At 44.9% G+C, this 25,440-nt stretch overlaps 1 protein-coding gene across 1 annotated transcript in view; it reads right to left on the bottom strand.

Moving 5' to 3' along the window:
* Positions 1-4,812, bottom strand: part of LOC134568896 (oocyte zinc finger protein XlCOF7.1-like) — a 38,410-nt gene extending 33,598 nt beyond the window's left edge. The window contains exon 1 of the mRNA XM_063427598.1: positions 4,769-4,812. Coding sequence (XP_063283668.1) covers positions 4,769-4,808 — 40 coding nt within the window. The 5' untranslated portion in view covers positions 4,809-4,812. The remainder of the gene's footprint in view (positions 1-4,768) is intronic.
* Between the last annotated feature and the right edge of the window lie 20,628 nt (positions 4,813-25,440).

The raw sequence follows: 25,440 nt of genomic DNA, 5'->3' as shown, positions 1-25,440 counted from the left end.
TTGCCCCCATCCTCCTCCAACTCCTCTCCCTTCCCATGTTGCCCCCCTCCTCCTCCTCTCTAACCATGTTGCCCCCCTCCTCCTCCTCTCTATCCATGTTGCTCCCCTCCTCCTCCTCCTCCTCTCTACCCATGTTGCCCCCCTCCTCCTCCTCTCTACCCATGTTGCCCCCCTCCTCCTCCTCTCTACCCATGTTGCCCCCTCCTCCTCCTCTCTACCCATGTTGCCCCCCTCCTCCTCCTCTCTACCCATGTTGCCCCCTCCTCCTCTCTACCCATGTTGCCCCCCTCCTCCTCCTCTCTACCCATGTTGCCCCCTCCTCCTCTCTACCCATGTTGCCCCCTCCTCCTCCTCTCTACCCATGTTGCCCCCCTCCTCCTCCTCCTCTCTACCCATGTTGCCCCCAGACCTCCTCCTCTCTACCCATGTTGCCCCCCAGACCTCCTCCTCTCTACCCATGTTGCCCCCCTCCTCCTCCTCCTCTCTACCCATGTTGCCCCCTCCTCCTCCTCCTCTCTACCCATGTTGCCACCCTCTTCCCTATCCATGTTGCCCCCCCCCTCCTCCTCCTCTCTATCCATGTTGCGCCCCGCAATGATAGAAATTAAAATGTATATTGTCAGAATCCCTCAGAACAGAGCAGACTCCATTTTGGATTTCAAGCTAACAAAGACACAGATTTCTATCCTTTCTGTAACGCTAACTACTGAGCTGGGAGCTTAGGAATGTTTGTATATACAAACCAAGTGATAAAAAATGAGAACGGGGGATGGATTCTCTGTCTAGATGCTAATGGAATAGAAATAATTCTAAACCCAGACATTAGTGACAGAGAAGATTAGTAATTAATTTTACTTTCTAAATTTTACAAGATTCCCATTGTAAGTGAAAGGTGAAACGTATTTTACGAACTGTCATATTAGAAATTACAGCAGGAATTGGAGACACACTGTCTGAAGAAAACCCTTTGAACTGACGACTAAACTTAAATTATATTAACCATAAAGATAAGCTAAATAACGTCAGAATAGCCACCAGGAAAAGTTAACTCTTTCCTGGATAGGAATGTTTAGTGGGACGAGACTGCCCTGTATAGACCAAATACTTAAATTGCTATCTGGAAGGTAACCACACCTCCAGTTTCTCTATTGGTCGGTCACCTAGTGACGAACAGAGAATCTTTCTCTTTAAAAAGTTAAGACAAAGGGAAGAGAGAGGTAAGAAAGAAAGAGTAAGCCAGGGGGGCAAAGCAGTCAGAAGCAGGCGAAGTCAAAGAGTCGGAGTTGAAGTGAGTTGGAGTTTGGGTTTCAGATTCGGCCATGCAGAGAAATCCATGACAGATATCCACTCCAGGGCAAACAGAATTTCTTACACACCAATCACACATCCATTCAGTTCCTGAGACTACCTACTCATCTGATGAGAATGTCTACTCAACTGGTAATTATACTGGTTTCATTTAATTAATCTAAATTAATTAATTTTTTTCTAATAGCATGATATATGACTGGATAAATCACGATCAGATTTCGATATTTAGAAATCTTAGTTAACTAAGAAATATATAGTTATAACCATTCCATTCTGCAGATGGAATTAGAATAATTATATATATATTAATGTGACATATCACATGTTAGCATATCGTGATATTTATCCAGGTGTATTGATTTGCTCTAAAATAAGATACAATATCTGTTTAGGCAAGTTAAAATTCAGCTTGTAGAATCCGGTAGATTATTTTTATTGGATGGTTCCAGGAAATGACTAATGAGTTGGTTTAGGTGTTATTTTATTTAAAATTACATGAGAATAGATCTTATATGTCCAGAAAGATCTAACCAGCATTGAAAGGGTTACTCAGTTATTCAGTTAACTGCTAGCTAAAGTTTTATGGCCTTACGCTGCAAGCTCCGTGAAAGAAAGTTTTTCTTTGTCTCTGTGAAGCCCATCATAAATCTTGTCTTGACAATTGCTATGTTAACCATTGGAATGTGTATTGCCATTGTATTGCATACCATGTTAAACTAAATATTCATTGATTATTATCACGCATGTTACATATTATTATTATTTAATTTGTCACAATAAATTGTATCTATTTTTATAACAAATTGTGATTTTATTTATATGGAATACATTTCACTTACATGATAACGATATTTGGGATCTGAGAATTGAAGTAGTGGGCAATTCTCAACTGTTTACTATTATTATCCCATAAATATCCCCACACTCCTCTCTATCCATGTTGCCCCCCCCCCTCCTCCTCTCCATCCATGTTACCCCCCCCCTCCTCCTCTCTATCCATGTTGCCCCCCCTCCTCCTCTCTATCCATGTTGCCCCCCTCCTCCTCTCTATACATGTTGCCCCCCCTCCTCCTCTCTATCCATGTAGCCCCCCTCCTCCTCTCTATCCATGTTGCCCCCCCTCCTCCTCTCTATCCATGTTGCCCCCCCTCCTCCTCTCTATCCATGTTGCCCCCCCTCCTCCTCTCTATCCATGTTGCCCCCCTCCTCCTCTCTATCCATGTTGCCCCCCCTCCTCCTCTCTATCCATGTTGCCCCCCTCCTCCTCTCTATCCATGTTGCCCCCCCTCCTCCTCTCTATCCATGTTGCCCCCTCTCCTCCTCTCTATCCATGTTGCCCCCCTCCTCCTCTCTATCCATGTTGCCCCCCTCCTCCTCTCTATCCATGTTGCCCCCTTCCTCCTCTCTATCCATGTTGCCCCCTCTCCTCCTCCTCCTCCTCTCTCTCCATGTTGGCCTCTCTCCTCCTCCTCTCTCTCCATGTTGCCCCCTCTCCTCCTCCTCTCCCTCCATGTTGCCCCCTCTCCATCTCCCTCCATGTTGCCCCCTCTCCATCTCCCTCCATGTTGCCCCCTCTCCATCTCCCTCCATGTTGCCCCCTCTCCCTCCATGTTTCCCCCTCTCCCTCCATGTTGCCCCCTCTCCCTCCATGTTGCCCCCTCTCCCTCCATGTTGCCCCCTCTCCCTCCTCCTCTCCCTCCAAGTTCCCCCTCTCCCTCCCCCTCTCCCTCCATGTTCCCCCTCTCCCTCCCTCCATGTTCCCCCTCTCCCTCCTCCTCTCCCTCCCCCTCCATGTCCCCCCTCTCCCTCCATCTCTCCCTCCATTTCCCCCCTCATCCTCTCCCTCCATGTCCCCTCTCTCCCTCCATGTTCCCCCTCTCCCTCCTCCTCTCCCTCCATGTTCCCCCTCTCCCTCTCCCTCCATGTTCCCCCTCTCCCTCTTCCTCTCCCTCCATGTTCCCCCTCTCCCTCTCCCTCCATGTTCCCCCTCTCCCTCTTCCTCTCCCTCCATGTTCCCCCTCTCCCTCTGTTCCCCCTCCCCCTCCTCCTCTCCCTCCATGTTCCCCCTCCCCCTCTCCCTCCATGTTCCCCCTCTCCCTCTTCCGCCATGTTCCCCCTCTCCCTCTCCCTCCATGTTCCCCCTCTCCCTCTTCCTCTCCCTCCTCCTCTCCCTCCATGTTCCCCCTCTCCCTCTTCCTCTCCCTCCATGTTCCCCCTCTCCCTCTCCCTCCATGTCCCCCCTCTCCCTCTTCCTCTCCCTCCATGTTCCCCCTCTCCCTCTCCCTCCATGTTCCCCCTCTCCCTCTTCCTCTCCCTCCATGTCCCCCCTCTCCCTCTCCCTCCATGTTCCCCCTCTCCCTCCTCCTCTCCCTCCATGTTCCCCCTCTCCCTCCCCCTCTCCCTCCATGTTCCCCCTCTCCCTCCCCGTTCCCCCTCTCCCTCTCCCTCCATGTTCCCCCTCTCCCTCCCCTCTCCCTCCATGTTCCCCCTCTGCCTCCATGTTCCCCCTCTCCCTCCTCCTCTCCCTCCATGTTCCCCCTCTCCCTCCTCCTCTCCCTCCATGTTCCCCCTCTCCCTCCTCCTCTCCCTCCATGTTCCCCCTCTCCCTCCATGTCCCTCCTCTCCCTCCATGTTCCCCCTCTCCCTCCTCCTCTCCCTCCATGTTCCCCCTCTCCCTCCTCCTCTCCCTCCATGTTCCCCCTCTCCCTCCATGTCCCCCCTCTCCCTCCTCGTCCCCCCTCTCCCTCCTCCTCCCCCCTCTCCCTCCTCCTCTCCCCTCTCCCTCCTCCTCTCCCCTCTCCCTCCTCCTCTCCCCTCTCCCTCCTCCTCTCCCCTCTCCCTCCTCCTCTCCCTCCATGTCCCCCCTCTCCCTCCTCCTCTCCCTCCATGTCCCCCCTCTCCCTCCTCCTCTCCCTCCATGTCCCCCCTCTCCCTCCATGTTCCCCCTCTCCCTCCTCCTCTCCCTCCATGTTCCCCCTCTCCCTCCATGTTCCCCCTCTCCCTCCTCCATGTTCCCCCTCTCCCTCCTCCTCTCCCTCCTCCTCTCCCTCCATGTTCCCCCTCTCCCTCCTCCATGTTCCCCCTCTCCCTCCTCCTCTCCCTCCATGTTCCCCCTCTCCCTCCTCCTCTCCCTCCATGTCCCCCCTCTCCCTCCATGTTCCCCCTCTCCCTCCATGTTGCCCCCTCTCCCTCCATGTTGCCCCCTCTCCCTCCATGCTCCCCCTCTTCCTCCATGTACTTGCCCCCTCTCCTCCTCTCCCTCCATGTTGCCCCCTCTCCCTCCATGTTGCCCCCTCTCTTCCCCCATGTTGCCCCCTCTCCTCCTCCTCTCTCCATGTTGCCCCTTCTCTCCCTCCATGCTGTCCCATCTAATTCCATGTTGCCCCCTCTACTAATTGACTGATTAGTGATACTATTGCTCTGGATTCAGGAATAACCCAATGAACCACGGACTCACCCTCTGTTCCCAGCAACACAATCAGCAATGCACGGCACATACTGATGACGTCACTGAGAACGTGCAGCTTACAGGGGAGGACGAGTCTGATTTTAAAATCCCGAGCGTGCAAGAAATAAGTCTACTATAGAGGTGACGTCAAAGAAATCAATCCGCCCGGCGCCATCATGGATGAGGGCAAATCTCCTATTACTCATTAGGAGCAGTATGTGCAATACGCAGCTATTTTATGGTTGATTATACAGTCACTGCTAGTCGACCTAAGTGTATGTTGTATATTGTATTCATTCCATGTCACAGAGAGCTGGCTCCTGTATATCTGGTATATTGATATAGTGTAGTCATTCCATGTCAGAGAGAGTTCCCTGCTATATCACTGTGTGCAGGAAATTTACAGTAAGTGCTGGTCGAGCTAAATGTATCTAGTATTTTGATACATTGTATTTATTCCATGTCAGAGAGAGTTGGCTCCTGAATCAATGTGTGCAGGAGTATACAGTAAGTGCTGGTCAAGTTAAGTATACCTGGTATATTGATCTTATGTATTAATTCCATGTCACAGAATATTTAACTGAAAGACAGGCAGAAACTTTACTTCACTTATTACAAACCTTTCTTTATAATGATAAACATGTTCAGTCTGCTAGAGCTAAGGTCAGCCAATGGAAGGTAAAAAAGTATTATGGATTAATCCTTCCAGGTGATATACATGATGAATTTGGAAATTGATAACTTAGGTCACCTATTGCAAACAGGTGAAAAGATGTCAAAGATATAAATTCAACATCCATACCACTATATGTGTATATATATTAAAATATATGTGATCAAATATTGTATTTATCTGTTTTTCAAATACCAAGAAAATGTTATTTGGTTTGTGATGATTAAAGGTACATATTCTCAAAACAACAGCACATGGAGAGACAAAACAATATAAGAACAGCCAGGTGCAAACCATATAAGCGCTCCCTCAAGTGCTTTAAATATTCAAATGTATATAGAATATAGAATGCACACCATAACAATTTTAAAAAATATTTAAATTTTATTATGTACAAAAAAGTACCAGAATGGGGGCGGAGCCTGGCCGTCGACCTAAGCAGACGCAGGGAACTCGAGCTCCTGCTTCCCGGGCAGGAAAACCTGCATAATCGAGGGCTGAATAGCCCAAGGAACCACCAGGGTGCAACACCCAAGTCGGGGGTGCACCTCTGGGCACACCGAGACCCTTTCTGTGCTCGTAGGAGCCGGAAAACTGGGACGGTATACGCGGCCTACAGAGGCCGGAGCTGGGGAGAGGTGGCCGCTCTTTCCGACACCGGATCCCCTCACGGCGAAGCAGGGTTCCAATCCCCCCCCCCTGGACCGGTGGGGGATATCCCGGTCCTACTAGCCGGACGGACCAGGCAGGCTGACCAGACTCGAGCACACACAACCGGGAGAAGCACGCAGAAGTCAGGCGGAGCGTGTCCAAGATGGCCGCCCGCCATGATTCACAGAGGGGAGCCACGAGCAAAGGTGTGCAGCCCTCCTCCCTAGAGGCCCTCGACAGGCTCTGCTCGGCCTTCTAGAAGCTACAGTGCAGCAGGGGCATGCCCAGTCTTCAAGCGGCTTGGGCGGTGGCCATGTGGATCCGACCGCTGACCCGCCGACGCTATTATGGCGCCCCACTACAGGCACTCCAAGCGGGCGTTCACCCACACAAGCACAGACAAGCGACTAAGACAGAGACAGATCACACCTACTTGGGCACCCAAACCTACTTACACGCAAGCGGTAAGGTGCAAGCCGTACCACCCGAAAGCCCCGAGCGCACCTACTACCAGCTGACCAACATGCGGCTACCTGGGACAGGAGCGGCACAACAAGCACCGCCGGCATCACCCGCCCGCCGCACAGCCATCACCGCTGAAACAGACCCGCAGGGAAGAGGCACGCAGTCACCAACCACGCACCTAGCCAGCAACCACCTCTTACCACTGCAAGGACCAAAGATGCCACAGCGGACCAGCACCTCCCTAGCACCCCGCTTCGGATCCGCATCCACGACCTCCAGAACGGGCATCGGCTAGATCCATGGGGACTGTCTCATCATCTGGCCTCCAGCCATAGCCCACACTCAAACCATGTTGTAACGGATCACCTGGTACCCCGACCGGATACCTCCGTTAAAGGATGCTCCTAGCGCTTCCTGAGGACTCCAAGCACTCTGGCAGACACCACAATCACCGAATCCGAGAAACCTTTTAAATTCTCCCAAGCATATGAATGCTGTAGACCATTGAATAGGAACCATACGAATAGGCTTGTACTCCTAGCAGTCAACTGGAACAGCATGCAATAAATCCTTCCCCCCAATAATGAGACGACACATTACTTTGAGGGTAAAACAGGAACTCTGGACTGGCTCATCCAGCCTGGCTTTTATTTCCAACTCACACATACAGGCCACACCCAGGGGGAGGCATAAAAGAACCAATGACATAGATGTTACCTCCCACACATCCCCTCCCCTTAGTGTGACACATAATCCCATTATGCATACAGTGTAAAATATACTTTTACACAACTTTCATAACTTTAAAACCATACATCACATTCACATAAAAATACATATCCACAATCAATCCATTCAGGGGAACAACATATTAAAAAATGGCATGAATCCGACCAGGGGTTCAAAAGTTACTAAAAGTATCTTTTGTTCCTTTCTGGCTGGCAGAAAAACATCCCCACAATGCACCCTGGTTTCCTCCCTTCTGCCCTGGAGTTAATTGGAGAAGTAATCCAATTACCCAGGACTAAAGGCAGACTCCATTAACCACATGGTTGCAAAACAACATAAAACACTTTAAAATACATAAAGTCACATTTACACATAACACACAGACATTTCACCTATCCCCAGATAGCTGGGATCTGCACGCACAAAACTACCGAATAGCGCGCAGATCCTACTCACACAGTACAATTGCCATGGAGCTAAAGTCTTTCCCATAGTCTTTCATTATATGAATAGGCTCCATGGTATGGCTATCTGGGGTATCACATTCCCATAAAGTCTGGTCCATAGTCCAAAGGCAAGAGGCGGGCAATCAGCCCCCTCCAAGGACACGTGGCGAGGTCGGTTTCGCCACACTTCTCCCCTTTACCCCCCAGACTAACAGGGTACTTGACCTCCTGCCGGTCAGTGCCCTTGTTAGTCCAGCAGCCCACCCACAAGACAGAAACAGCAGAGCAGCCCACCCACAATAAACAGTCACTACACCTGGGTGAGGGAGAATCTTGTCCAGGTTCAGGTGCCTCACCACGGCTGTGTGGGGGACTGGTAGGCTGCCTTGGTAGGTTGCTGAGGGGGCAGAGACCAGCGGTACTCTGTCCTGTTGCCAGCACTACCACGGGAGTAGTCTGGTTGGAGCCTGGTTGCTGGAGACCGACTGTCTCCCCTTTAAATACACCGCTCTGCTGCTGGAGACCGACTGTCTCCCCTTGAGTTACACAACTCTGCTGCTGGAGACCGACTGTCTCCCCTTTAGTTACACAGCTCTGCTGCTGGAGACAGACTGTCTCCCCTTTGGCTAAACAGCCCTGTTGTGGGGGGGCAGGACCGACCGTCCCTACCCCCTGTGCTGGAAGTGCAGAGACCACGGTCCCATCTGCACAGGTGTGGGGCTTACAGTCTCCCCCTGGTACATTAAGCTGCCGCTGGGGAGAGGTGGTAACCAGCTCCTCTCCCATTAGAACACTCTGCCGCTGGGGAATGGAGACTGGGCTCTCTATTCCCTGTACATTAATGATCCGCCGCTGGGGAGAGGTGGTAACAATCTCCTCTCCCATGCATACTTCCCGTCTCTGCGGAGGGAGACCGACTGTCTCTCCTCCCAGCACAGAGTCCTGCTGTGGGGAAAAGGGGGCTGGGCTCTCCATTCCCTGCTGGATACTCTGCCGCTGGGGAATGGAGACTGGGCTCCCAATCCCCAACAAATCACACTGCCGCTGGGGAGGGAGGACGGCCCCTTCAGCTCCCTGTAACTTGGGCGCAGAGACCACGGTCCCATCTGCGCTGGTGTGGGGCTTACTGTCTCCCCTTGGTGTGCTAAGCTGCCGCTGGGGAGAGGGGGTAACAAACTCCTCTCCCTTACACACTTTCAGCCGCTGGGGAGCAGGGCTGACCCTCTGTACTCCCTGTAGGCAGGGCGCAGAGACCACGGTCCCATCTGCGCTGGTGAGGGGCTTACTGTCTCCCCTTGGTGAGCTGCGCTGCCGCTGGGGAGAGAGAATAACAAACTCCTCTCCCTTACACACCTTCAGCCGCTGGGGAGAGGGGATAACAGGCTCCTCTCCCTGCACCGTAGACTGCCGCAGGGGAGCAAGAACGGCACCTTCAGCTCCCTGTAACGCACACTGCCGCTGGGGATCTGGGCCGACTGCCCAGGATCCCTGTAGGGCCGGTAGAGAGACCGCAGTCCCATCTCTACCTGCCTGTTGTGGTTCCTCACAGGACCAGTCTATGAGGACCCCCACTTCGGGTTCCTCCCGCCGCCTCAGGGAAAGACGGCTAACCTCCTCGGATGCAGCCTCTACTCGGCTGCTGTACCGCTCCTGCTCCTGAGCATACTTCCTCTCTTTTGCCAACCGGAATTCTCGGTCCAGCCTTGTGTTTCGCTCAGCCATGACCTGGTTCCAGATCACCCGGCGTGTCTCCATGGGTATATCATCCCCATACTCGGCCACTCGCTGCCTCACCTCGGCCAGCCAATCATCTCCAGAGCCAGAACCTTCCATACTTGTTTGCTCCCAGGGGCGCTGCACGACTGCTAGCGTTGCCCTCAATTTGTAAATCCAAACAGTGTCTCTGAGCTGCTTTACCTCACACTAGGACGCCATCCCACCGCTTGCCACCAATGTAACGGATCACCTGGTACCCCGACCGGATACCTCCGTTAAAGGATGCTCCTAGCGCTTCCTGAGGACTCCAAGCACTCTGGCAGACACCACAATCACCGAATCCGAGAAACCTTTTAAATTCTCCCAAGCATATGAATGCTGTAGACCATTGAATAGGAACCATACGAATAGGCTTGTACTCCTAGCAGTCAACTGGAACAGCATGCAATAAATCCTTCCCCCCCAATAATGAGACGACACATTACTTTGAGGGTAAAACAGGAACTCTGGACTGGCTCATCCAGCCTGGCTTTTATTTCCAACTCACACATACAGGCCACACCCAGGGGGAGGCATAAAAGAACCAATGACATAGATGTTACCTCCCACACATCCCCTCCCCTTAGTGTGACACATAATCCCATTATGCATACAGTGTAAAATATACTTTTACACAACTTTCATAACTTTAAAACCATACATCACATTCACATAAAAATACATATCCACAATCAATCCATTCGGGGGAACAACATATTAAAAAATGGCATGAATCCGACCAGGGGTTCAAAAGTTACTAAAAGTATCTTTTGTTCCTTTCTGGCTGGCAGAAAAACATCCCCACAATGCACCCTGGTTTCCTCCCTTCTGCCCTGGAGTTAATTGGAGAAGTAATCCAATTACCCAGGACTAAAGGCAGACTCCATTAACCACATGGTTGCAAAACAACATAAAACACTTTAAAATACATAAAGTCACATTTACACATAACACACAGACATTTCACCTATCCCCAGATAGCTGGGATCTGCACGCACAAAACTACCGAATAGCGCGCAGATCCTACTCACACAGTACAATTGCCATGGAGCTAAAGTCTTTCCCATAGTCTTTCATTATATGAATAGGCTCCATGGTATGGCTATCTGGGGTATCACATTCCCATAAAGTCTGGTCCATAGTCCAAAGGCAAGAGGCGGGCAATCAGCCCCCTCCAAGGACACGTGGCGAGGTCGGTTTCGCCACACATGTGAACTCTGCTACTTACTTACATGCACTTATACCACACTCGATGGCAGAGCCTAACCGCTCTCACACTTACATGCTAGTCCCAAACACACCTAATTCTGTTAAAATCGCCATGCCTGTTGTATGTGAATGCCACAGCCTGACTTATGTTAATGTTCTGTTGACATAACCATTTCACTGCATTTCAGCAATTGACCAAAACGTTAGCCAGATCTTAGTTACTTTAGCACTTACTTTACAGTTCAGCGAAGTAGTATCTATATATGTAATTTCTATATATGTTATTGATGCTGTGTGGTATCTACCGATTGTTAGCAACTACAAAATTTAAAATGTGCCTGATTAACACGTCACAACCTGTACTGCAAACTAAAATTACCCATGCCTTGACACTGCTGTTGTGGCGAGCCAAGGCTGTTTATCAATCTTTGTGCACAATAAAAATAAAGATTTAAAAAAAAAAAAAACTCTCATATAATCAGCGTGCATATCCTGCTATGCTAACACTTACGAGCTCTCTCCACTGATATACCTATTAAGCCTGTTAATTAATTTCAAAATGTGCAGCACAATCCAATACCAAAATGTGCATTGATACAGACATATGTTATATTGTCCAAGTTATACTCTCTCATGATACCCTATGCAATGGCTATGTTCATCTGTGAAACTTGCAATGCACAACAAAAATAAAGAATAATAAAAAAAAAGTACCAGAATGAAAACATATAAGAAAAAATTAATATAAACAAAGTAACAGAAGTAAAGGCAGATACAATAAAATAATAGTAATAAATTACCACAAAAATCCTTACAAGCCTCAGACAGAAACACGAGTCACCAAGCTTTGGCTCATGTGTGGATTATTTGGCGAGACCAGCAAGTTATTACTCTGTGGATTACTTGGTGATTTTATTTTATGGGAAGAAGGGAATGCTTGACGGAGTAACGGATTGTACCGTCACACCATTGTGAACAAAGGCAGTAAATATTTTGCTGCTTCAAATTATCATTATAGAGTATATCTAAATCATATACAAGGCTGTTTATCTCAAACAAAACACTAGAAAGATTAACTATGTTACTATTTCATCTGTCATTATTATACAAATTATAACAAGTGTAGAACTTTTTCCACAGATTTTGCCTGTTAACATTTTTAGCACAGCAGTACCTTATGTCGTGGGATGTAGAGGGATTCCAATACAGCAAAAAGAGGCGTTCTTGAGATACCACTACGATTGCTGTATCAACATAACATGTACTATAATGGGATCCATGTCACTTAAAGGACCACTCTAGTGCCAGGAAAGCATACTCGTTTTCCTGGCACTAGAGTGCCCTGAGGGTGCCCCCACCCTCAGGGACCCCCTCCCGCCCGGCTCTGGAAAGGGGAAAGGGGTAAAAACTTACCTTTTTCCAGCGCTGGGCGGAGAGATCTCCTCCTGCTCTCCTCCTCCGATCCTCCTCTTCTCCTCCCCGTCGGCTGAATGCGCACGCGCGGCAAGAGCTGCGCGCGCATTCAGCCGGTCACATAGGAAAGCATTCACAATGCTTTCCTATGGACGCTGGCGTGCTCTCACTGTGAAAATCACAGTGAGAAGCACGCAAGCGCCTCTAGTGGCTGTCAATGAGACAGCCACTAGAGGACATAGGGGGAAGGCTTAACCCATTCATAAACATAGCAGTTTCTCTGAAACTGCTATGTTTATGAAAAAATGGGTTAACCCTAGAAGGACCTGGCACCCAGACCACTTCATTAAGCTGAAGTGGTCTGGGTGCCTAGAGTGGTCCTTTAAGACAATGTCTTGAAAATGCCATCAATTACTTTATTCTGTTAAAGAATATCGAATCTATACACATCATAAACTGTGTAAAAATGTTTAGTGGAAAAAAACATAACAAAAAACAAAACACAAATACCAACACCATCATCACGGTGATAACAGATGACGCTGATTCAATATCCGCAACCAATTCTAGACAAATATTTGGATTACTGGAATCTAAAACCAATTCTATACAACTAACACTCGGGTATTCTACAAACACAACCTCCAGCAATGTATCTAAGGAATGTAAACTTCTACTGGCCTTTAACCCCTTAAGGACCGGCCTGTTTTTGCGATGTTTGTACGTTAAGGACCAGAGCAGTTTTAACACTTTTGTGGTGTTTGTGTTTAGCTGTAATTTTCCGCTCTCTCATTTACGGTTCCCATACAAGTTATATATTGTTTTTTTCACGACAAGAAGGGCTTTCTTTACATACCAGTATTTATATTATGTCATATATTGTATTTAAAAAAAATAATAAAATAAGGTGAAAAATAAAAAAAAACATGTTTTTGGACTTTTACTTGAAAAATCTTTTACTTATCTACAAAAGCTAATGAAAAAAACTGCTAAATAGATTAAAAATTTTGTCCCGAGTTTAAAAACACCCAGTGTTTACATGCTTTATTGCTTTTTTTTTGCAAGTTATAGGCCTATAAATACAAGTAGGAAATTGCTGTTTCAATATATATATATATTTTAAATGTATCAATAGTGACATTGTTACACCGTTATCTGTCATAAATCCCAGAAACACACCTAACATGTACATATTTTTTAAAGTAGACAACCCAGGGTATTCAAAATGGGGTATGTCCAGTCTTTTTTAGTAGCCACCTAGTCACAAACACTGGCCAAAGTTAGCATTTATATTTGTTTGTGTGTTAAAAATGCAAAAAACGCTAACTTTGGCCGGTGTTTGTGACTAAGTGGCTACTAAAAAAGGCTGAACATACCCCATTTGCAATACCTAGGGTTGTCTTCTTTTGAAAATGGTATGCCATCATGGGGCTAATTCTCATTCCTTGGCTACCATACGCTCTCAAAGGCAACCTAACCAATCTGACAAATTTCAATAAAAAAAAAAAGTAAAATCAAGCCTTATATTTGACCCTGTAACTTTCACAAACACTATAAAACCTCTACATGTGGGGTACTGTTATACTCAGGAGACTTCGCTGAACACAAATATTAGTGTATCAGAACAGTAAAATATATCACAGCAATAATATCCTCAGTGAAAGAGCTGTTTGTGTGTGAAAAATGCAAAAAACTTCACTTTCACTGACAATATCATCGCTGTGATATGTTTTACTGTTTTGAAACACTAATATTTGTGTTCAGCGAAGTCTCCCGAGTAAAACAGTACCCCCATGTACAGGATTTAGGGTGTCATAGAAAGTTACAGGGTTAAACACAGTGCTAGCAAATTAAATTATCTGGACTTTTGGCCTGGGTTGGCAGGCAGGTCCCTCAAATTGCAATCATTAAAATTACTTAATTAGGTAAAAATATTACATAAATATGCACGTAGAATTTTTATATATATACATATTTATGTATTTGACGTCTACGTGTATATTTATGAAATTATTTATGTAATTATGTATGTGGACATATGTATATTTTGTATTATTTTTATTTATTTATTTATACATAGATATATATATCATTACATTCTAAGTGTATTTTGATATAAATATATATATATCAATATCAAAATACTGTTAGAATAAAATTGAATATATATATATAATTTTTTTTAAATTATTAAAAATTATTTTTATTTTTTGTTATTTATTTTTATTAACATATTATTTGTATTTTATAATAATATATATATACCATATATATAGTTATTATATATATTGTATATATTCGTGTGTAATTTAAATATAAGTGTATTTTTATATTAATATACGTATATATAAATATAAAAATACACTTAGTGTGACATTATATATATTATATATATACATATATTATATATAGGTATATATAGATATAATACATGTATATATATCATATATATATACACACATATTATTATTTTTTTACACTGATTTCTTTTTTTTTACACTTTATTTTATGATTTTTTACTTGCAGGGAGACTGCCTTTCAGCACAGACAGTCCCCCTGCAGGCAGATACACAGACCCCTATTGCGGTCATGTGATCGAGTGATCACATGGCCGTGGGGTCCTGATCTGCCGAGGGGGGACTGCCCGGGCAGACAGGCAGTCCCCCTGGACCGGGAGGAGAGCTGATCGCCGCCGTGGGACCGACGGCGATCAGGTAAGTTGCCCAAAACCGTTATGACGGTTCAGGACCGTCAGCGGTCCAAACGCACGTTTTACCGCTGACGGTCCTGAACCGTCAGCGGTCCTTAAGGGGTTAAAGACTTTGGATTACAAATACAATTATTACTTTGAACTTTGGATTACAATTCCTATCAGGATCCATCCAAGAATATCTTACTCTGGAACCAGACAAATGCTTTGCTCATTTTAATCAACCACCTTTACATGCAAAGATCACACTACAGATGTTTTACTGTTACAAAAATGATCAAAGACGCTGGGAGCATAAAAACCTAAAGACTATTGGAGAACTTTGGTTTACTAATTTAAGGAAGAAATGCTCTACAATGCCCACAGTTTAATGGAGAGGGTGTTATGGGCAAATGCAAATATTGTATGCCTCAAACTGTGTACTTTGTCTTTAAGAGATATTGCAAACTGTCAAGGTGTTATAAATGGAACATATTGCTTTCCATACATGATTTTTTAAGCAATAACCTCTTACCATCAGTGCATAATATGTTTACACCATTTTGTCCCAGGCGAAATACAATAACAATAATGCATAAATAAGCTTTAACCCCTTAAGGACCAAACTTCTGGAATAAAAGGGAATCATGACATGTCACACATGTCATGTGTCCTTAAGGCTCTGCTACGACTCTTTTAGTACATAATATACTGTGGTAACCCTAAGTAGATAAAGATGTTCAGACTTTAAGATGCCATCTTGACCTAAGTCGGGAAATTTCCCTTTAGTTATGGCCTTGTATTATTGCCAAGTTAAGGGAGGTCCTAAAATGAATCAAAGTAAAAGAAGTGTTACTTTTTCATATGAACTACAGTAACCCTAAAATGAAGACACCTAAGGTATAAATATGTGTACCTTTTTCACGATGAGGCGCGTCGGGAAGCCCCATTTGTAAGGTATTTCTGCCGCTCGCAGGGCGCTTGTTATCGGCATGAAGCTTCTTCTGGCTGTTAGTGTATGGGCCGAGAGGTCTGTAAACAGTTGAATTTTGCTAAATTCTTCAGGGAGGTTAGAGCGTTTTCTTGAGGCAGACATTATGATTTCTTTAGTGGTGTAATAGTGTACACGTGTTAAGGTGTCTCTTGGAGCTGACGGTGGCAGATGTTTAGGCCTTAGTAGCCTGTGGATCCTGTCCAGCAGTAATGCGGACTCTGAGAGATCCGGGGCCAGCAGATGGAAAATCCGGCGTGCATAATCACCCAGCTCATTTGGGCCTATGCTTTCAGGGATGCCTCTTATCCGGACATTGTTCCTTCTGTCTCTGTCTTCTTGATCGGCGATTTTAGTAAAGATTGAGTTAAGCTTATTTTCTATGGTGTCAACGGCTGCTACAACGTTATTGTGTGCAGTGATGATCTCCTCGGTTTTGTTTTCGATATAATCTGTGCGGTCTCCTAGTGCTTTAACCTCCGCTCTGATCTCTTTTGAGAGCTGTGCAAAATCTGCTCGCAGGGATGCTTGTAATCCATTGAGCATCTTCTGAATCGCTGATTCTGTGGCAGGGAGATCTCTGTGGGAGACAGAGGTGCTATCGCTCCGTCCGGAGCTCGAGGCCAGCGAGGTAGGCCTCTCGGCGCCATCTTGTGCGCGTCGCGGTGGTGGGGCCAGAGCCGAGATTTGTAAGGTGGGAGCCTCTTTCACTTTTGTTCTCTTAGGGAGGCGTTGTGCCATAATGCCCAGGGTGGTGTTAGGCTTACTGCTTATGGAGAAAGGTTGATCTCTCTTCACACGCTGGTATAATCGCTGTATTGCGGGGATCGCTCACGGAGCTGATCGTTCACACGTCCGTCTTCATGAACGGTCAGGCCACGCCCCCAAATATGTGTACCTTTTAAATGTTAACACAGAGAGGAGAAATTTGGAGACATATGCTGTTCCATCTAAAAATGACAGAGGCTGACATGATGACATGTTCAGGAGGGTTAATCTATTAATGATATTTGCAAGATTTAGTTTAATCTTATAAACTCTGCTATAATTTATTGTAATGGATCTTATATGTCTAATATTTCTATTTTCATATAATAAATATCTAAAAGACAAAACTTGATTATATTGCTTCCAAGATAATCCTTATATATATTGTATTCTCAATAATTTATATATTTTAAATAAGAGGATCTCTTACTAACTATATAAAAAATTATGGCTAAGATTTGTATGGTTAGCCCTGTTAAGTTCTATGCTTTAAGATGTTATAGTGGTATATAGGGATTACACCCAAGTTCTCAATTTTTCGAAAGAGTCAAAGAGTATGACTTGTATTCATATGTAAGGGTTATCTTTACTGGAGTCCCCTATTTATATCTGATATTTTTCTTTCTAAGTATTGTAGCGCTCCGCTACATTGGTTGGTAGCAGCGGGATCCAGAACTCACGTCGGAAAAAGAACCACAGTCGGTGTTTAGCAGTACCGAATGGACCGTGGATGGAGATCAATTACAAAGTCCTAAAATGGCCCACTCTGAAGGATCTCTTGGAGGTGAGAAGTATAGCGGCGAGCAATATAGCGGCGAGCAATAAGATAAAGAGTAGGATGCGGGAAACAGATGTCTGAGACAGCTAAGATTGAGGCAGTGGCCCAGTGGCCTACCCCCAGGAAGAAGACCCAGGTGTTAGCCTTCTTAGGGACAGTCTGGTATTATAGAAAGTTTGTTCCCAACTACAATGCCCTGGCCAAGCCCCTTACCGACCTTACCCACAAGAATCTTTCCCGGCAGGTAGTCTGGGCCCCGGAGTGTGAGCAGGCATTTCAGCAGTTGAAAAAAGCCTTTGTAAATGCTCCTGTCTTGGCAGCCCCCAATCCAACTAAATGTCTTCTTGTTCACACAGACACTTCTATGTTTGGATTTGGAGCAGTACTGAGCCAAGTCGGTCTCGATCGTGGAGAACATCCCGTAGCTTACATCAGCCAAAAGCTTTTACACCAAGAAGTAAGCTACTCCACCATCGAGAAGGAATGTCTGGCCATGGTGTGGGCCCTGAGAAAGTTACATCCTTATTGGTATGGACAACCATTCTCCTTGCTCACGGATCACAACCCGTTGGTCTGGATAAACCGGGTGGTCGAGGACAATGCCAGGCTGCTGAGCTGGAGTTTGGCCCTGCAGCCCTTCCATTTCATGATGCATTACCACCCCGGAAAACAAAACTGAAATGGCAACGGGTTGTCCAGACAGACTGAACTTGAAAAATTATCCGTGAGCACCCCTGGACATCCCCAAGACGATCCATCGGGATCAGACTGTGTATGCCAGCTTGTGGTTACGGGGGAGCATTGTAGCAGATTCATTCCCTTTCTGTTCGGTTGTCCGTACCCCACTTGTTAGTTTCCTGAATGGATGATGTGTGGTACCTCCCCGAACACCGACCACCCCTGGCGATTAACCACAAACAAGCAATTAACTTGAGTGCTTTCCCTGGGTGGCCGCCAATCGTAGAACCAAACGCATATGCTCCAGTGAATGGTGGCCATTTTGTCTCCTACACACGGGCAGCAGTACCTGGTTGAAAGCCTGCAACCTTTTTTGGCTATGCGCACCCAGGCAAAGATTGTACTGACTTCCCGACCAGCTAGGCGAATTACTTCCAGGGGTAGCATTTGTTGGTGTTCCTGGAATACCCAGTTAATTTTTTTTCTACCCAAGGTTCTTCGAATATCTCCCCCTCTCCATGGGGTTTTGCATTTTTAATACCAATGCATTTCAACAAGAAAATGTTTTGATACTGAGTGTAACGGAGCTCCAGTACTCCAAATGAGTACCTCCATTGATGGATGCTCCTAGTGCTTCCCGAGGACTCCAAGCACTCAACTTGACACCATTAGCACTGCAGACCGAACCTCTCTTCCTGCAGAGAGCGAAGCTGGAACAAGCTCTTAACAGAGCTTAGTGATTATAGCAAGGGAGTATACAGTGTATAGCAATCCCCAGTGTAAATGCAGCCTTTTCCCCCACACATGAGATGAGGCTCTATGTTTAGGGTAAAACAGGTTTATTGGCACTTATATGCAACGTTTCCCACAAGGTTACCACCCACGTGGTCTTGTGGAACAACCAATCAAAATATTACAATACAGTCAAACACTCCCATTCATTCCAGCAAAATCCTCCCCTCTGAAAAAAATACCCAGTTTTACACAATATTCATAACTTTAAAAGTATACATCACATTCACATAAAACTTACATATTCTGAACCAGCATACAAACATTTGTGGTCGGTTAATATCGGTTTTGTGAAATACCTTGTGATTGGAATTAAGTCGGCGTGGTGTGCCGGAACCGACGTAGGGGTTAGGCCTGTAAAAGAGGGCCCTCCCGAATGGATTATATAAGAGGGTGAGGTGGGTGGGGTGAACAGGTAGGAAGGGGGAGTAGCGTTTATATAGGAACGCTAACTCCTCCCACAAATACAGGCCTTTGGCCTTAAACTTGTGGTCGGTTAATATCGTTATTGTGAAATACCTTGTGATTGGAATTAAGTCGGCGTGGTGTGCTGGAACCGACGTAGGGGTTAGGCCTGTAAAAGAGGGCAAAAGAAAATGCAAAAGATACACTTATTGCAATATAATTATCCCATAAGATTTGTTTGCCTTACCTCTTATCCGTTGTGGAATGTTCTGTATGACGTAGCTGATTCCAGTGAACCTAATTTATTATGTGTACCGGCGTACTGATACTGGATGCTGTACTTATTGAATGGATGACCTAACCAGAAGTCAGGGTCCCAACCTAATCTAATGCAAGGAGTACGAATGTAAAATGGTTTTAGAGGTAGTTAGGGATTATTTAGTAGATCGAGTGTCTTGGCTGTCTGGATTGAATGTTTGCGTGACATGAGGTAGTGTCTGTACCTTCCTAAACTTCCTTGAGGAGACATGATATGTTAGTCTGATTAGCAGTGATCGTGAAGTTCTATGCTCCGTAACTCTTAGAAAGTATAAAGGCCCAGAGGTTTAAGACCGGGTATGTGTGGTACGGATGCTGTCTAGGGAGTCTGATTCTGCCCGGAATTCCCGTCTATGGATGAATATTATTGTGGAGTGATGAACCAATTACTTATACCTTAACATCCTTATGGTAAGCATTTTAGAAGACTGGGTATGGTTTAAAGGCTTGACAAGAAAAAGGCGTGTTGTATTTCTGATTGTTATAATGTACTAGTGTTGAATGAAAGTTTGAATGAAAGGTGGAAAAAATGGCATAATAGACTACAGTTCGAACGTTATGCTAGTGAATGTTGTATTCCACTTGGACCTGGAAGAATGTCACGTCTGTCGTATGTATACTTAGTGAAAGCAAGTAATGTTATAGGCGATAACTTGTTGTTGTCCCAAGAGCTGGGCGACCGGGTGAGGACGTTGAATCGGGTGTTTGTCGGTTGGGTGAGGTACGAAGCCAAGTGACTCTTGGTCAGTAATCCCTAATAGTGCACATAGTGACATACCAAAACCCTGCAATGATTGTAGGTCTTACAATTCAAGTTCCTGCTGAAGGGACTTGTTTGTCCTACGACTGCACATGATCTTATTCTCAGGGGACTTGCCTGTATGATACCGTATTGGTAATAGGCATAACTGAAACATGGTGGGATGAGACACATGACTGGGCAGTTAACTTAAATGGGTACATGTTATTTAGGAAGGATAGGAAAAACAAGAAGGGTGGTGGGGTATGTTTGTATGTCAACCATGATTTAAATCCAAATCTTAAGCAAGTGGAATGCGATGAGGAAAATGTGGAAGCTTTATGGGTAAATATCTGCTTGGGGAAAAGAAGGGAAACCAACTATTGGTTGGGATATGTTATAAACCACCTAATGTTAATATTGAAGAGGAACAACAGCTGTTTGAGCAAATTGAGAAAGCTGCAAATCTGGGTAACACTTTCATTATTGGAGATTTTAATTACCCGGACATAAATTGGGACAGAGGGACTAGTAGCTCAGCAAAGGGAATTAGGTTTTTAAACTTGTTAAATGACACCTTCATGTCACAACTTGTACAAGCACCAACTAGAATGGACGCTTGTCTGGACCTGGTTTTAACTAACAACGTTGATCTTTTGACCAACATTCAAGTAGGTGAGCACTTGGGAAATAGTGATCACAATATAGTGTCCTTTGAAATAAACTCAGAAAAACAAAAGCACATGGGGTATACTAAAACATATAATTTTAAAAAGGCCAATTTCAATAAGTTAAAGGCAGCTTTACAATATATTGACTGGCATAAACTCTTTAGTGAAAAGAACACTGAGGATAAATGGATCATCTTCCAACAAATATTAGAAAGGTACATTTCTCAGTATGTACAATTGGGAAATGAATATAAAAGAAACAAATTAAAACCAATGTGGCTTAGTAGAGAAGTAAAACAAGAGATTAAAAATAAAAAAAGAGCATTTAAAGCATTTAAATCGGACAAATCAGATGCATCATATAAAAGATATAGGGAAGCAAATAATGCATGCAAAAAGGCAATTAGACTTGCTAAACTTCAAAATGAAAAAATGATAGCTAAAGAGAGCAAAACCAACCCCAGAGCATTTTTTAAGTACATAAATTAAAAAAAAAAAAAAAAAAATGAAAGTGTAGGTACACTAAAAACTGAAACGGGGGTGTTAGTTAATGAAGACCAGGAAAAGGCAGGAATTTTAAATAACTATTTCTCCTCCGTATATATTAAGGAAGAACCCATGGCAATAGATGTGCAAATGATTGCTACTAAAAACTTGCAGAATAATTGTAATTGGTTAACTCAAGACAAGGTGCTGCAGCAACTAAAGAAAGTTAATATAAACAAAGCACCAGGGCCTGACGGTATCCATCCACGTGTACTTAAGGAACTAAGTGTAAAAATAACTGAACCTCTGTTTTTAATCTTTCAAGATTATTTTCTTTCAGGAAGTGTTCTGGAGGATTGGATTAAGGCAGATGTGGTTCCTATATTCAAAAAGGGTTCAAAATCCTTGCCTGGAAATAATAGACCTGTGAGCTTAACTTCTGTGGCTGGGAAAATATTTGAAAGGTTATTAAGGGATAATATTCAAGAATTCCTTTAGAAGAACATGGTTATCAGCAAAAATCTGCATGGTTTTATGAAGCACAGGTCATGTCAAACTAACTTGACTGCGTTCTACGAAGAAGTGAGTAGAAGTATAGATCACGGTGTTGCAGTGGATGTGATCTATTTGGATTTTGCCAAGGCATTTGATACAGTTCCACACAATAGATTAGTGTTCAAACTCAAGGGAATCGGTCTAGATGGAAATGCTTGTTCTTGGGTAGAACATTGGCTTAAAAACAGAGTACAAAGAGTTGTCATTAATGGTAAATTTTCAAGATGGACAGAGGTGGCAAGTGGTATCCCTCAGGGGTCTGTTCTGGGACCCCTTCTATTTAACATTTTTATCAATTATCTTGAAGACCGCATTGAAAGTCATGTTTTAGTATTTGCAGATGACACAAAACTCTGTAAAGTAACACAATGCGAGCAAGATATTACTTTGCTGCAGAGGGATTTAGATAGACTGGGGGACTGGGCACTCAAATGGCAGATGAAATTTAATGTTGAAAAATGCAAAGTTATGCACTTCGGCATAAAGAATGCACAAGCAACGTATACCCTTAATGGAAGCGAATTAGGGATAACAACACACGAAAAGGACTTGGGAATTGTTATAGACAACAAACTATGCAACAATGTGCAATGTCAATCAGCAATGGCCAAGGCCAGTAAGGTATTGTCATGCATGAAAAAGGGCATTCATTCTCGGGACGAGAATATCATTTTGCCTCTTTATAAATCACTGGTAAGACCACATATTGAATATGTTGTGCAATTTTGGGCACCTGTTCTAAAGAAGGATATTATGGCACTAGAAAAAGTGCAGAGGTGGGCTACAAAATTAATAAAAGGAATGGAACATATCAGCTATGAAGAAAGGTTAAGAAATTTAAACCTATTTAGTTTAGAAAAACGTCGCCTGAGAGGGGATATGATATCATTATACAAATATATTCAGGGCCAATTCCATTGTGTGGAAATCTATTCACAAACCGGACTTTACATAGGACACAAGGCCATGCGTTTAGACTGGAAGAAAGAAGATTTCGTCTAAGGCAAAGGAAAGGGTTTTTTTACTGTAAGAACAATCAGGATGTGGAATTCTCTGCCTGAAGAAGTGGTTTTATCAGAGTCCATACAGATGTTCAAACAGCTACTAGATGCATACTTGCAAAAACAGAATATTCAAGGATATAATCTTTCAATGAAGGGTAATAACTGCTTGATCCAAGTATAAATCTGACTGCCATTCTGGGGTCAAGAAGGAATTTTTTTCCTAGCATGTTGAAAAATTGTGCTTCAAACTGGTTTTTGTTTACCTTCTTTTGGATCAACAGCAAAAAACAAATGTGAGGAAGGCTGTCAGGATCGGGACAGGGATCCAACACGCAGAGTACAAAGAGTGGAAAGGTACGTATACCGGGCCTTAGAATGGCCGGACTAACGTACCGAGAGTAATAGAGAATAGTCAGAGACAAGCCGAGGTCGAGGGAACGAGAAGACAGATAAGCGAGAGACAAGCCGGGTCAAGGGATAACAGAGATAAGCAGGGTAGTACAACAAGCCGAGTCAAAACCAATAGAGCAAACTAGAATACCAGAGCACTGAGTGACTAGACAAGCTAGAACCACGACAGGGCAATGAGCTGAAGTGAGAAGTAAGCTTAAATACCCTGGCTCCGGATGGTAGACACGCCTCTGACAAGTACCGATTGGATATCGGGCACTTGAGTGACAGATCGCTCGTGATAGCGTCATGACGTCACGTATTGAGCGTCCTGCTAGAAAAGGACGTGGATTCCTCGCGGTCGGTGTTTAAGTGACTGGATGAACCGCGAGGAACGAAGGAAACAGCTCGTTTGGACGGATAAACTACTAAGTCTCTACCTCTTTTAGAGGTAGAGACCTCAGGTACCCTGACAGTACCCCCCCTCTCAGATACGCCCACCGGGCGGAAGGAACCGGGACGAGATGGGAAGCGGAGGTGAAATGCTCTGCGAAGGCGAGAAGCATGAACGTCCTCCTGAGGTACCCAACTCCTCTCCTCAGGACCATATCCCCTCCAGTTGACCAGATATTGCAATTTACCCCTTGAAATTCTGGAATCAATGATGGAGCTGACCTCGTACTCCTCCCGACCCTCCACCTGAACAGGACGAGGTGAGGAAACCTTAGAGGAGAATTTGTTGCAAATAAGAGGTTTCAACAAGGAGACATGAAAAGAGTTAGGAATGCGTAAGGCAGGTGGCAGAGCAAGGCGATACGCAACCGGGTTGATACGAGTGAGAACCCTGTAAGGACCTATGTAGCGAGGAGCAAATTTCATAGATGGAACTTTTAGGCGAATATTCTTAGTGCTCAGCCACACCCTATCCCCAGGAACAAAGACCGGAGCCGCTCTTCTATGCTTGTCAGCGTGTCTCTTGAACAACGAGGAATTATGTAACAGAATTTGCCGAGTCTGATCCCATAATTTCTTCAGGTTGGCGACATGATCATCAACCGACGGTATCCCCTGAGAAGAGGAAACCGAAGGAAAAATTGAAGGATGAAAGCCATAGTTCATGAAGAAAGGGCTAGAGCGAGTTGAATCACAAACAAGGTTATTGTGTGCGAACTCCGCCCAAGGAATCAAACCGACCCAATCGTCCTGGTGTTCGGAAACAAAGCAACGTAGATACTGCTCGATCTTTTGATTGGTGCGTTCAGCAGCTCCGTTAGACTGAGGGTGATAGGCAGAGGAGAAGTTCAATTTGATTCCCATTTGAGAACAAAAGGATCTCCAGAAACGTGAGACAAATTGAGAACCTCTATCAGAAACAATCTCCGAAGGAATCCCATGTAGGCGAAAAACTTCTCTCGCAAAAATCTCTGCCAATTCAGGAGAAGTCGGAAGTTTAGGTAATGGCACGAAATGGGCCATCTTTGTAAATCTATCCACCACCGTGAGAATAACAGTCTGTCTCTTGGAAGCAGGCAAATCTACGATAAAGTCTATGGACAAGCAGGACCAAGGTTTCTCAGGAATGTCCAAGGGGTGTAACAGACCACAAGGAGATGTATGAGGTTGTTTAGTCTTAGCACAAGTCTCACAAGCTGCGACGAACTCCTCAATATCTTTTCGTAGTGAAGGCCACCAGAAATCCTTGGATATCAGAGAGTATGTCTTGCGAATACCAGGATGGCCAGCTACTTTACTTTCGTGAAAACATTGTAAGAGCTCCAGTTGGAGTTCAGGAGGGACAAAGTTTCTACCCTCAGGAGTGTTTCCGGGTGCCAGATGTTGTGACTTCAAGATCTGGTCAAGTAGCGGGGAATGGATTTTGAGACTGGTATTAGCAATAATATTGCATTTGGGTACAATGGAGGACAAAAGTGGTTCAACTGAAGCAGAAGGCTCATATTGGCGAGATAGCGCATCGGCTTTAGAATTTTTTGACCCAGGTCTGTAAGTCAGAACGTAATTGAAATGGGTAAGAAATAACGACCAACGAGCCTGCCTGGAGGACAAACGCTTGGCCTC

Source organism: Pelobates fuscus, chromosome 7 (assembly GCF_036172605.1).
Source record: "Pelobates fuscus isolate aPelFus1 chromosome 7, aPelFus1.pri, whole genome shotgun sequence".
NCBI lineage: Eukaryota > Metazoa > Chordata > Amphibia > Anura > Pelobatidae > Pelobates > Pelobates fuscus.
The sequence above is the reverse complement of the archived record's forward strand: the minus strand, read 5'-3'. Positions and strand labels throughout refer to the sequence as shown.